Raw genomic sequence first — 14,607 nt, 5'->3', positions numbered from 1 at the left:
TACATGTTATAATGGCTAACTACATTGCCAGTGACGTTTGCAATTTAGTAGCTCTATTCCACTCTATGGTGAATGGTTGGAAGTGAGGAAGATAAACAAGTGGAGCGGAAAATATCTAGGAAAACAAAGATTAGTTGCATTAAACAAAGATGCAGTTTAATAATAAATTAATGAATTTGCATTCATATATCTAATATTTCCATTTATTTTCCTCCCTCGTATAAATGTCCTAATTTTGTATATAATCCTGCAAATAATGTATGTTCTTCATACAATTGATAGTGTACTTTGCACTTTTCCACAGATCTGCAGACAGTGATGGAGGATCTTTGACAGTGGACAGAGGAAGGGGGTCAACTGGTAGGGGTCAAAAGATTAAACACACTCCTACAGCTTCATCTGGTCATGCTGTGACTCAGAAGGATCCAACCCTGGCTGGTGCTGTCACCTACACATTCACATTTAACAGAACAATAGTTGCTCTCATTGATGGGCTAAGTAAATTTTCTATGCTTATTTACCAAAAGACATGGGGTTAAATGGTCAGCCTAATGCATTCTCGCCTAACAACCTTCCTGATAATAGCTATCAAAGATATCTCGATGGGCTCTAACATATTTGCAACACTTATAGGGAGTCTCAGTAGATAACACAAAACAGTTATGTTCCTCTTCCACACTAGTCTTAGTTGACTCCTTTACCAAAAATTTATCCAGATTTCCATGAAAAGAAAGGAGTTATAAATAGTAACCCAGTGTTCACTGCCTAATCCCATGATGTTAGGCTTCCAGAGCATGATCACTGAAATCAGATATTCACTTGAGACAAATTTTGTTTCTTACAAAGCACCAAATGGTGTGACACCCCCCCCCCCCCCAAAGCATGGATAGGGAGCTTGGCACATGGAAGAATTAAGCGTGATCAAGATGATGGTAAACAAAGGTCCAAGCCAATCTCCAGCCTGTCCAGTAGCAGTTCCTGCTGTTTTATCACATAGCACTTCTCATGTTTTCTTTTTCTTTTGTAGGAATATTCACTAAACAAACTATCTTGCCTCTTTCTGTCATCCTGATCATTAATGTATGATATGAAGAGTTGTGGTCCCAACGCTGACCACTGCATAACTCCATTACTCACCTGCAGCCACCCTGAAAATGACCTTTTCCCGCTGTTTGCCTTCTGCCAGTCATCCAGTTTTCTGTCTACGTTAGGCTACGTCCACACTAGACCGGATAAATCCGTAACCGAAGCTTTTTCTCTTAGTTTTGGCCCTCTGTCCACAATGAAACGGTGTTTTTCTTCCCAGAAAATGGAGCTTTTCTAAAACACTCTCCAGAGTGTTTAAATCTGAAAACGCCGGTTGGGCGTTGTGTGTGCAGGCTAATTTTAAAAACGCTGTCATGACATGCCGGAATAAATGGTAGCGGCAGCGCGGCATTTCATAGTTTTCTTGAACGCAACCTCCAACACCACAACAATATCTGACAATAGATGTGTAACATCCTGATGTAACATTGTATGGAAATACAAGACAACACTGATGCAGACATGTTTTATACACTTAACAAGGTGCTTTATTAATATATTGCTTGTGCAAACATTCAATAGATGCAATTGTCACTTTTGCCCAGTAACTCGTTTTATTGCACATGTTAAATAAAGCAAAATAATACACAAAGACATGGCAAAAGTAAAGGCAAACAAATGGGGTAACAGCAAATTTCACTTTTGCCCAGTAACAAACCATATTGCATTTAGTTGTATCTGTTGTCCCTTTCATCGGTGAAGAGACTATGGCTGTAGGAAATGTTTCTGGACAAACGTGCACCAAGTCTTTCGTTTGGCAATTTCCCTTTTAAGTTTTTCTAGTCTGTAACTGGACAAACGCACACCAAGTATACCGTTTCCTCTTCGCTTGATTTCTGTGTGTCCTGTACATGCCCATTAGGAGGAGATTCACCCAAATACCCGTTTTAATGTGGACGGACGTATTTTCAAAAATGCCTGGTGTGGACGCCTGTCGTTTTTATGCGAAACTGGTGTTTTCAAAATTAATCCTGTCTAGTGTGGATGTAGCCTTAATACCCTGCCTTTTAACACTACGGGCTCTTACCTTGTTTAGCAATCTCATGTACAGCACCTTGTCAAAGGCCTTCTGAAAATTGAACACCAACTGACTCTCCTTTAACCTGCTTGTTACCACCTCAAAGAATTTTAACATTTGTCATGCAAGCTCTCCTCTTAACAGAACTGTACTGACCTCACCCTCTCCTTATTATGTACTTGAAGTACTCTGAAATTTCTTTCTTTTCAAATCTTTTTATTATTATTATCCAAAATTAACACGAGTACATCGAAGTAAGCAACACTTGCAATGTCTCAAGAAAAAAAACTTTGTTTTAAAGATTGAAAAAATTTTGGTGATTTAAAAAAACCCTTACTAAGCAAGAAAAAGTGGGGAAAAGAAACTCCATTAGGTGTTCAACCCCGGAGCCATGCGTCATACAAAATGCTTCTAAAGATAAACATCAAACCACCAGCAAGAAAAAAAAATGTACCAAAAACTTACAATTAGACCATGGAGGAAATCTATCAATTAACTCAAATGATAATAACGAGCAAATGAACCCCATCTTTTCTCAAAATCAAACAAAGGTCCAAAGGTTCGACTTCTAATCTTCTCCAAACTAAGGCATAGCATCACTTGAGAGAACCATTGTGACAAAAGTGGGAGCCGATATATCCTTCCACTTCAACAAAATGTCCCTCGTAGCTATCAATGTAACAAATGCAATAATATGTTGGTCAGACACAGAGATACCACGGGTATTTTGAGGAATTCTTCCAAAAAGCACAGTTAATTTGTTAGGTTAACTCTTCTTCGATCTGTGCTAGTCACTCACTGATTCAATTTAAAATTGCACATCGTTACCATTTGACGGAGGAGAGATTGTCTAAAATATTCCCTAATGTTGATAGTTATTGTGATAGATGTAAAACTGAGACAGCTACACTGACACACATGTTTTGGTCTTGTTCTAAACTGGAATAGTTCTGGAAGTCAGCTTTTTCGAAAATTTCTAAAGCACTTAAAATTAATTTACTGAAATTTCATCCTTAATGATGGACTCTAAGATCTTAGCACTGAGGTCAGGCTAACCAACTATAATTTTACCTCTGTTCCTCCTTAGACAGGGGTGTCATATTTGTGACTTCCCAGTCCTCATGAACCTTTCCTGAATCTTTGATGTTTGAAAGATCACTACTAATATCTCTTCGGTTTTTCAGGCTCTTCAGCTCCAACCTGCCCAGTACATGCTCTTTTATCACATGGCACTTCTCATGCTTTGGTTTTCCTTTAGTAGGAATATTCACAAAACAAATTGCCTTGTATCTTTCTCAGATTCTAATAATATCTTTATATTTTCAAAAATAAACTTGCAGCACAGATCAAATCTGTTTAATTTGCTTTAGTTACAGTAGTGAGTATTCTAAAAAGCTGTGTTGCCTCCCACATTTCTTTAGAATTGTGTGAGAATCCCATCTTTTCACACACTTTTAAGTCATTTTTCTAGTCATTTCTACACAGTAGTGCAGCTTTTTACATTATTTGCTTACAGTGTTTTAAAGTAAAAGAGATATATTGAATGATAGATCTGTTAGTATTTCACTTAGTTCTTGTCTGCTTTATTTATTTGCGAAAAGTAACCATCCTTGTTGTATCTCAGCAACAAAAGAAATGCTTCTCCACATCTACCCACCTTACCTGCATGTCCTGTTTATTTGCGCTATCAGTGGTGCTAAGGATTGTTAGATGGAGAATGCTAATCTATCATGCCCGAGTAACAGAGCACCAGAAATTGTGAGCTTTGTAAGGAATTGTGTATAGAGAGTATATCAAATTCATGTAATGCTGGATTTTACTCGTGTATGTGATCATTTTTCTTTTGCTGCTTTGGTGAATGGCAGGGAAAGAAACAAAATCTATCCAAAAGGAAAGCACAGATGAGAGTGTAGCCTGTCATCAGGACTATGTGACAGATGAGGACTTGGAAATGTTCAAGCAAGCTCGGCATTTATCACTCCAGGTGAGACCTTTCTATTTGACTGGTAAAAGAAACTCTATATCTAGAAACAAAAAGTAGAACTCTGGAAGAACTCAGTGGGTCAAGCAGCATCTGTGGAGGCAAATGGTCTATGTCGACATTTTGGGTCAAAGCTCTGCATCAGGACCGAAAAGGAAGAGGGACAGTTAGTGGTGTGAAGAAAGACCGTCAGTGGCGTGCAGAGGGATAGACAGTCATAGGTGGAACGGGTTGTGTGAATAACGGCGAAGAAAATGATGGATTAAGATTGAACCACCTGGGAAAGGTGAATAGACAGAGCAAAAATATTGATGTGGGAGAATAAAAGTGGTTTGGGTTACGTGAAATTGGAAAGTTAAATGCTCATATTATTGGTATGCAACCCAGTGGTATGAACATTGAATTTTCTAATTTCATTTAACCCTCTCTTCTTTCATTCTCCTTCTATACATACTCACTTTCCAGCTGAGTGTCTACCTCCTTTAAGACCATAAGACATTGGAGCAGAATTAGACAGTTCAGCCCATCGAGTCTGCTTTGCCATTCCATCATGGCTGATTCCAGATCCCACTCAACCCCATACACCTGCCTTCGCGCCATAACCTTTGATGCTCAGAACTTCAGAAAATCCAAGTATATGACATACCCTGTTTCTCCTTTGTCCACCCTGCTGGTTACTTCTTCGAAGAACTCGAGCAGACTTGTCAGGCAAGATTTCCTTTTACAGAAAACGTGCTGACTTTGACTTATTTTGTAATTAGCCAACATGTACCTCGAAACCTCATCCATAGTAATAGACTCCAACACTTCCCAACCACTGAGGTTAGGCTAACTGGCCTATCATTTCCTTCATTTTGCCTTCCTCCCTTCTTAAAGAGCGGAATAACATTTACAATCTTCCAGTCCTCTGGAATCATACCAGAATCAAGTGATTATTGTAAGATCATGACCAATGCATCTGTTATCTCTTCACAACCTCTCTTAGGACTCCAGGATGTAGTTCATCTGGCCCAGGTGACTTATCCACCTGAAGATCTTTCAGTTTGCCAAGTACTTTTTCCCTTTGTAATAGCAATGGCACTCACTCCTGCTCCCTGACACTCACGGACTTCTGGTACACTGCTAGTGTCTTCCACAGTGAAGACAGATGCAAAGTACTCATTAAGTTAGGAAGATAGAGGATTGGGAAGTTTTTAAAAAACCTACAGAGAGCAACTAAAAAAATTAGAAGAGAAAAGTTGAAGTATTAAATATGAAAAGCAAGCTAGCAAATAATATCAAAGTGGATAGAAAAAGTTTTTTCAAGTATGTTAAAAACAAAAGCAAAATTAGAATGGATATAGGACCACTAGAAACTGAGGAAGGAGAAATTATAACAGGGGACAAGGAGACGGCTGATGAACTAAATGAGTATTTGCAGTATACCTGATGCTGTAGTGTGTGATGGAAGAGAAGTGGGTGCAGTTACTGTTACAAGAGAGAAGGTGCTTAAAAAGCTGAAAGACCTAAAGGTACATAAGTCATCCGGACCAGAGGAACTGCACCCTAGGGTTCTGAAAGAGGTAGCATTAGAGATTGTGGTAGCATACGAAATGATCTTTCAAATATTATTAGACTCTGGCATGGTACCAGTGGACTGGAAAATTGTAGATGTCACTCCAGTCTTTAAGAAAGGAGAAAAACAGCAGAAAGGAAATTATAGATCAGTTAGCCTGATAGTCAGACGCTTTTTCCCAGGGCTGAAATGGCTGCCACAAGAGGGCACAGGTTAAAGGTGCTTGGGAGTAGGTACAGAGGAGATGTCAGGGGTAAGTTTTTTACGCAGAGAGTGGTGAATGCGTGGAATGGGCTGCCGGCAACGGTAGTGGAGGTGGATACTTTTGGATAGGTACATGGAGCTTAGAAAAGTAGAAGGCTGTGGATAACCCTAGTAATTTCTAAGGTAAGGACACGTCCAGCACAACTTTGTGGGCCAAAGGGCCTGTATTGTGCTGTAGGTTTTCTATGTTTCTTTGACCTCAGTGGTTGGGAAGATGTTAGAGGCAATTAAAGGATGAGGTGATGGAGTACTTGGTGACACAGGACAAGATAGGACAAAGTCAGCATGGTTTCCTTCAGGGAAAATCCTGCCTGACGAACCTGTTGGAATTCTTTGAGGAGATTACACATTGGATAGATAAAGGGGATGCAGTGGACGTTGTATATTTGGACTTTCAGAAGGCCTTTGACAAGGTGCCACAGTGAGGCTGCTTACCAAGTTCAGAGCCCATGGTATTACAGGAAAGTTACTAACATGGTTAGAGCATTGGCTGATTGGTAGGAGGCAGCAAGTGGGGATAAAAGGATCTTTTAGTGGTTGGCTGCCAGTGACTAGTGGTGTTCTGCAAGGGTCATTGTTGGGACTGCTTTTTATGCTGAATATAAATGATCTAGTTGGTGGAATAGATGGCTTTGTTGCCAAGTTTGCTGATGATACGAAGAGTGGTGGAGGGGCAGATAGTGTTGAGGAAACAAGTAGGATGCAGAGGACTTAGATAGATTAGGAGAATTGGCAAGAAAGTGGCAAATGAAATACAGTTTTAGAAAATGCATAGTCATGCACTTTGGTAGTAGAAATAAATGTGTGGACTATTTTCTAAGTGGTGAGAAAACCCAGGAATCTGAGATGCAGAGGGACTTGGGAGTCCTTGTGCAGAACATCCTGAAGGTTAACTTACAGGTTGAGTTGGTGAGGAAGGCAAATGCTATGTTAACTTTCATTTTAAGAGATCTGGAATACAAGAACAAGGATGTGATGCTGAGGCCTCACCTTGAGTATTGTGAACAATTTTGGGTCCCTCATCTTAGAAAAGGTGTGTTGGCTTTGGAGAGGGTCCAGTGGAGGTTCACAAGGATGATTCCAAGAATGAAAGGGTTATCATACAAGGAATGTTTGATGGTTCTGGGTCTGTATTTGCTGGGATCCAGAAGGATGAGGGGGGTTCTTATTGAAACCTTTCGAATGTTGAAAGGCTTAGACAGAGTAGATGTGGAAAGGATGATTCCCATGGTGGAAGAGTCTAGGACAAGAGGGCACAGCCTCAGGATAGAGGGGCGTCCTTTCAAAACAGAGATGCGGAGAAATTTCTTCAGCCGTAGGGTGGTGAATTTGTGGAATTTGTTGCCATGTGCAGCTGTGGAGGCCAGGTTGTTGGGTGTATTTAAGACAGAGATTGATAGGTTCTTGATTGGACATGGCATCAAAGGTTACAGGGAGAAGGCCAGGAACTGGGGTTGAGGAGGGAGAAAAAAGGATCAGCCTGATTGAATAGCAGTGCAGACTCGATGGGCAGATGGCCTAATTCTGCTCCTATGTCTTATGGTCTTAAGTTCATCTTCCATTTCTTTGTTCCCCATTACTACCTCACCAGCATCATTTTCCAGCAGTCCAATATCAACTCTCAGCTCCTTTTTACTCTTTATATAACTGAATAAACTTTTGATATCTTGCTTTATATTATTTGATGATTATATTTTCCCTTCCTATAGCTTTTTAGTTGCCTTTTGTTGGATTTTGAAAGCTTCCCAATCATCCAACTTCTCACTCACTATTACCACCTTATATTCCCTTTCTTTGGGTTTATGCAGTCCTTGTGTCAGCCACTGTTGCCTACCTCTGCCATTTGAGAACTTCTTCCTCTGGGACATATCTATCCTGTGCCTTGTGAACTATTCCCAGAAACTTCAGTCATCTCTACTCTGCCGTCATCCCCGCCAATATCCTCCCCCAATCCACCTGGGCAAGCTCCTCTCTCATACCTCTGTAATTCCCTTTATTCCATTGCGATACTGACACATGTAAGTTATGCTTCTCCCTGTCAAATTGCAGTAAGAATTCAATTGTATTATGATCACTGTCTCCTAAGGGCTCCTTTACATTGAGCTCCCTAATAAAGTCAGGGTTATTACACAACACCCAATCTAAGATGGCCTTTCCTGGAGCAGGCTCAAGCACAAGCTGCTCTAAAAAGCCATCTCTTAGGCATTCAACAAATTCCCTCTCTTGCGATCTGACACCAATTTGACTTTCCCAATCCCCTTGCATATTGAAGTCCCCCATTACATGCCTTTTCTAGCTTCCTTTGCAATCTCAACCCCACATCTTGTCTACTATTTGGAGGCCAATATGTGATTGCCATAATATTTTTTTACCCTTGCAATTTCTAAACTCCAAACACAAAGATTCAATATTCTTTGACCCTATGTCACCTCTTTCTAAAGATGTAATCCTGTCTCTTACCAACAGAGCCACACCACCTCCTATGCCTTCTAGCCTGTCCTGTAGATACAAAGTATATCCTTTGATTTTATGCTCCCAACTATGGCCACCTTTCAGCTACAACTCAGCGATGCCCACAGTGTTATACCAACCAATCTCTAATTGCTCCGCGAGTTCGTCCACCTTATTCCGAATGCTACACGCATTTAAATGCAGCACCTGCAGTCCTGCATTCTTTGCCCTTTTGAATTTTACCTATGTGGTACAATTTGGCTCTTTGCTCTGTCTGCATTTGCACCCATTCATTTGCTTTGCTTGCTTTCCCCATCCCCACCTCCCTCCCATTCCTGGTTCCATCTGCCCGTTACCCACTACCAGTCTGGTTTCACCTATCCCCTATCCCGACCAGTCCCTGTCACGTTCCTCCTTCTTGTTTGTTCTGCTACATACTGATGACTTTGGAGTAGGTTAAATGTTTGGGACAACATTGTGGACCAAAGGGCCTATACTCTGCTATACTTTTCTATGTTCCCTCTCTGTCCTAATGCAAGATCTTGATCTGAAATATAGATTTATTTTATTTCATTTAAAGATACAGAGTGGAACAGAGCCTTCCAGCCCAACGAGCCACGCTGCCAAGAAACCTACCAATTTAACACTAGCCAATGACCAATATCCTACTCACTGGTACGTCTTTGTACTGTGGGAGGAAACTATAGTACCCAGAAACCCACGCGGTCATAGGTAGAATGTAGAAACTGTTTGCAGGCACCGTTGGAATTCCTACACCCCAAGGTGTAATAGCATCAAGCAAACCACTACACTACTGTGGAGCCATTGCATCCTTTGCCTGCACACACATGCCGAGTTCTTACCGCATTCTGGATTCCAACGTCTGTGTTCTCTTTTCTCCAGTTCTGTGACCCGTGTTACAAATATAAAACAGTTTATTATGTTTCATATTTCTTTTATTTTTGTCACATTATGGATAAATGCAAAAATAACAGGTTCTTTGTCAAAGAATCCTGTTCAAACTTCTTTGTTTCTTCTGTTTATTCTTTGTTTCTCACTTCATTTTCCTCCCTGTCCACCCACCTGCTCTCACCTATCGCCTGCCACCTGCCAGGTTGTGCTCCTTCCACCCCACCCCCATCTTCTTATTCTGGCTTCTTCTCCCTTCCTTTCCAGTCCTATTGGAAGGGTCTCAATGTGAAACGTCAACTTTTTATTTCCTCCATAGATGCTGCCTGACTTGCTGAGTTCCTCCAGCATTTTGTGTGTGTTTCTCAGGATTTCAACCTTGCAGAATCTCTTGTGTTTATCAACTTTGCTGAAAAGTACAGAATGCACCACAATCACTTTGACAAATCAGGCCGAAGAGAGTAAGAATTAACAATTTTTCTCCTTCTAAAAGAAAATCTGTAACAGAAAAGGCATGTAAAAAGAGCAATGTTATGATAGTCATAGGGAATTTTAAAAGGCAGGTACACTAAATTGGGAATTTCAGGTTGGTGCTGTATCCTATTAAAGGGAATTTGTATAATGAGGTGGCTTTTTAGAGCAGCTTGTGGTTGAGCTAACTAGGGGAAAGGCAATTCTAGATTGAGTGTTGTGTAATGAACCGGATTTGTTTCAGGATCTTAAGGTAAAGGAATGTTTGGGAGAAAGTGACCATAATATGATAGCTTCATCCTGCAGTCTGAGAAGCAGAAGATAAGGTTAAGTTTATCAGTATTACAGTGGAGTAAAGGGTATTACAGAGGTATGAGAGAGAGGCTGGCCAAAGTTGATTAGAAGAGGACACCATCAAGCAAGAGGGTAGAGCAGCAATGACTGAGGTTTCTGGGAGCAATTCGGAAGGTGCATGATGTATACATCCCAAAGATATGGAAGTATTCTGAAGGGAGAATGAGGCAACTGTGGCTGACCAGGGAAGCCAAAGACTGCATAAAAGCAAAAGAGCAGGCATACAATATAGCAAAAATTAATGGGAAGCTAGAAAATTGGGTACTTTTATAAAACAACAGTAAGCACCAATTAAAGCAATAAGGAGACAAAATGAAATATAAGGGTAAGATGGCCAATAATATCAAAGAGGATGCCAAAAGTTTTTTGAAATATATAAAGAGTAAAAGAGAGGCTATAATAGATATTGACTGCTGGAAAATGACGCTGGAGAGGTAGTAATGGGGGACAAAGAAATATTGGATGAACTTAATAAGTGTTTTGTGTCAGCTTTCACTATGGAAAATACTAGGAGTATACCAGAAATTAAAGAATGTTAAGGGGCAAAAGTGAGTGTAGTTGCTATTACTAAGGAGAAGATGTTTGTGAAACTGAAAGGTCTTAAAGGTAGCTAAGTCACCTAGACCAGATGGATTATATTCCAAGGTTTTGAAGGAGGTAGTAGTAGAAATTGTTGAGGCATTACTGATGAACTCTTAAGAATCAGTAGACTCTGGAATGGTTCTGGAGAACTGAAAAATTGCAAATATCACTCCACTCTTCAAGAAGAGAGACAGATGAAAGGAAATATAGGCCAGTTAGCCTGACTTCAGTGGTTGGGAAGGTGGTAGAGACCATTATTAAGCATTTGGTTTCAGGGTATGGAGGCGTGTGATAAAGTAGACCAAAGTGAACATGTTTTCCTTAAGGGAAAGTCTTGCCTGACAAATCTGTTGGAATTCTTTGAGGAAAGAACAGGCAGGATAGACAAAGGAGAGTCAGTGGATGTTGTTTACTTGGATTTTCAGAAGGCCTTTGACAAGGCGTCGCCATGAGACAGTTTAACAAGATAAGAGTCTATGGTATTAACAGGAAAGATATCAGCATGTATGGAAGATGGCAGACTGGCAGGGGGCAAAGAGTTGGAACAAAGAGGACCTCTTCTGATTGGCTGCTGTTGTCAAGAGGTGTTTCGCAGTGGTCTGCATTGGGACCACTTCTTTTCACGTTACACGTCAATGATTTGTATGATGGAATTGATGGCTTTGTGACCAGGTTTTCAAATGATACAAAGATGGTTGGAATGGCAGGTAGTGTTGAAGAAGCATGGAGTCTGAAGAAGGACTTGAACAGATTGGGAGAATGGGCAAACAAATGGCAAATAGAATGTAGTGTAGGGAAGTGTCTGGTCATCTACTTTGGTAGAAGGAATAAAGGCATAGTCTATTTTCTAAATGGGAAGAAAATTCAAAAGTCAGAGGTGCAAAGGGACTTGAGAGTCCTTGAGCAGGATTCCCTAACTTGGAGGTTGAGTCGGTGGTAAGGAAAGCAAATATGATATTAGGATTCATTTCGAGAGGAATATAATATATGAGCAAGGATGTAATACTGAGGCTTTCTAAGGCATTGGTCAGACCACACGAAGTATTGTGAGCAGTTTGGGGACCCTTATCTAAGAAAAGATGTGCTGGCATTGGAGAGAGTCCAGAGGATGTTTATGAGAGTAACTCCGGGAATGAAAGTGTTAACATATGAGGAGTGTTTGAGGGCTCTGGGCCTATTGTTACTGGAGTTCAGATGAATAAGCGGAAGCTCATTGCACCCTATTGAATATTAAAAGGCCTAGACAGAGTGGATTTGGAGAAGATGTTTCCTACAGTAGGTGATTCCAGGACCAGTGTGCAAAGTCTTAGAATAGAGGAACATCCATTTAGAACAGAAACTAGAATGAATTTCTTCAGAAGGTGGTAAATCTGTGGAATTCATTGCCACAGACAGCTGTAGAGGCCAAGTCATTGAGTACATTTAAAGTGAAGGTTGATAGGTTCTTAGTTAGTCAGGCATCAAAGGTTAGGGGGAGAAGGCAGAAGAATGGAGTTGAAAGGGATAATAAATCTGCGGTGATGGAATTTCGGACCGGACTTGATTGGCTGAGTGGCCGACTGCTCCCATGTCTTATGGTGTTAATGCCTGTGTTTTGGTACATAAAAAGACAGAGGAGATGATGGCTTGGGAGATGATCGGTTTCAACATCACATGCACATTTCTGGGGCCAGCTGCATTGGATACCATGTGAGTATGGGTAATAATATGCCCAGTGAAGTATCCAGAGTGTATAACAGGTTTACACAACAGATAAGTTGCAAGCCATTGTGCAATGCAGACTTCATCCACTGCAGCGTGATGCTCTAACAAGTGCAATTTCTTCACCTTACACATGGATTCGCTAGCAGGAAGTTACCCCACATACTCTATTTAAAGGCATTATCCAACAGCTAGAAGACAATTGCTGATTGATTTCTTCTAGCTCTTGCTATGACTCTATTATAACTTTTTTTAGTTGTGTTTTGTAGAGACATTGTGGAAGGGCATAAACTGGGTACTGGCCTCCCCACTGACAGCTTGATAGGCATCTCTGCATTACTCGGGCATGTATACGCTAAAAGTCATGGTGATAGGTGAAATATAATGAAGCAGGCGGCTAGTATGCTGACAGTGCTGCTGTCTTGACCGTTCCAGAGTGATTTGGCTTACAGGAATTAACCTCCTGATCTCATGGTTCAATGAGAAAGCTTTTAAGAATAAAAATACTGCTTAAAAAAGCTAGATGATCCGTTTGAACTTTACCTTCTTAGACAACCAGCTCACATTGGAAGTTTGAATCTGGCCATACACAGCAATGTAGCAAAGAGAATGTGCAAGTATTGGTGTTGATTTGGAGAAGTTGTCTACCTACTCATTGAATTGCTGCTAGTCATCTTGTTATTCAAACTTGGACATGTATTTGGTCCAAGCTGACTACCTGAAGAACAGAAGTTTCAAATAATTTGGGGATCTGTGAGTGCAAGGATTTAAAGTGATGGAAAAGAATAGTTTTAAATTTTCATAATATTCAGCCAGCTGGTGGTGCAATGACATCAGTGCCGGACCCAGGAGCGGAGGCTCCCAGGTTCGAAGCCAGTAAGGTCCGCTCCCGAGTATGCTTTCCATCCGTGCCGGGTTGAGTGTCGAGATCGCAACTCAACCTCGTAAAATAAAGGGAAAAATACTGCGAAAATGTCTGTGTGAGGAGTGGTGTGCCACACAGTCTCTCTGTCTCGCTCCGCGCCTTGTAAAGGCCATGAAAAAGACATCATCACAAACGCACGCACACACAGATGCACACGCACAGACTCGCACGCACGCAGGCACACGCCAAAAAAATTTAATAATATTCATGAGAGTGTTGATAAGCTTCATAGAAGTATGATACACAAACTGAAGAATATTCACTTGGTTAAAGGACCCTCTTTGTCTGTTCTGTAAAATATAGAGTCAAATTATTTTAAGTGACAGTCGGAAAGACACTTCTTGCAGCACAGAATTGAAAATGATGTTTACAATAGCTCTTTCATGACATCAGTCTTGATCCCAGAAGGGGTCAGCTCATGTCAGCAGCTAAAAGAAAGGTAACTAAGCATAATAAGCATAAGGAAGTAGAAGAGCATTTACTTTTTATCCAGGCTGGCTATGAAGGCCTCATCTGCGTGCAATTCTTTGTCCTTCATCTGCCTAACATTCCACACCCTGCCTTTCTTGAGATTAGTCTGAAAGTGTGGAATGAAATCTATTTATCAGTGATATCAAGAAGAAGATCATCTTGCTATGGATCTGATACTATGCAAATATCTGGAGTAATAGAACTTATGAGTTAATAAGTAGTGAAGAAGGGAAGGTGGAGGACAATGGCTGTAAAAGCAGATAGATAGAGGTTACAGTGGAACATTGATAGGATGCATAACTGGGCTGAGAAGTGGCAGATGGAGTTCAACCCGGATAAGTGTGAGGTGGTTCATTTTGGTAGGTCAAATATGATGACAGAATATAGTATTAATGGGAAGACTCTTGGCAGTGTGGAGGATCAGAGGGATCTTGGGATCCGAGTCCATATGATACTCAAAGCTGCTGCGCAGGTTGACTGTGTGGTTAAGAAAGCATACGGTGCATTGGCCTTCATCAGTCGTGGGGTTGACTTTAAGAGCCAAGAGGTGATGTTGCAGCTACATAGGACCCTGGTCAGACCGCACTTGGAGTACTGTGCTCAGTTCTGGTCGCCTCACTATAGGAAGGATGTGGAAACCATAGAAAAGGTGCAGAGGAGATTTACAAGGATGGTGGCCTGGATTGGGGAGCATGCCTTATCAGAATAGGTTGAGTGAACTCGGCCTTTTTTCCTTGGAGCAACGGAGGATGAGAGGTGACCTGATAGAGGTGTATAAGATGATGAGAGGCATTGATCTTGTGGATAGTCGGAGGCTTTTTCCCAGGGCTGAAATGGCT

The 14,607-nt window shown here is 41.0% G+C and overlaps 1 protein-coding gene across 4 annotated transcripts in view; it reads left to right on the top strand.

The window, feature by feature from the left end:
• kat6b (K(lysine) acetyltransferase 6B) overlaps positions 1-14,607 on the top strand; it is a 236,014-nt gene that overhangs the window by 124,056 nt on the left and 97,351 nt on the right. For all 4 annotated transcript variants that reach the window (XM_072282937.1, XM_072282935.1, XM_072282936.1 and 1 more), the window contains 2 exons: positions 305-360; positions 3,970-4,088. In XM_072282937.1, the coding sequence (XP_072139038.1) occupies positions 305-360; positions 3,970-4,088 (175 nt within the window). The remainder of the gene's footprint in view (positions 1-304; positions 361-3,969; positions 4,089-14,607) is intronic.

Source organism: Mobula birostris, chromosome 18, assembly GCF_030028105.1.
Source record: "Mobula birostris isolate sMobBir1 chromosome 18, sMobBir1.hap1, whole genome shotgun sequence".
NCBI lineage: Eukaryota > Metazoa > Chordata > Chondrichthyes > Myliobatiformes > Myliobatidae > Mobula > Mobula birostris.
The sequence above is the reverse complement of the archived record's forward strand: the minus strand, read 5'-3'. Positions and strand labels throughout refer to the sequence as shown.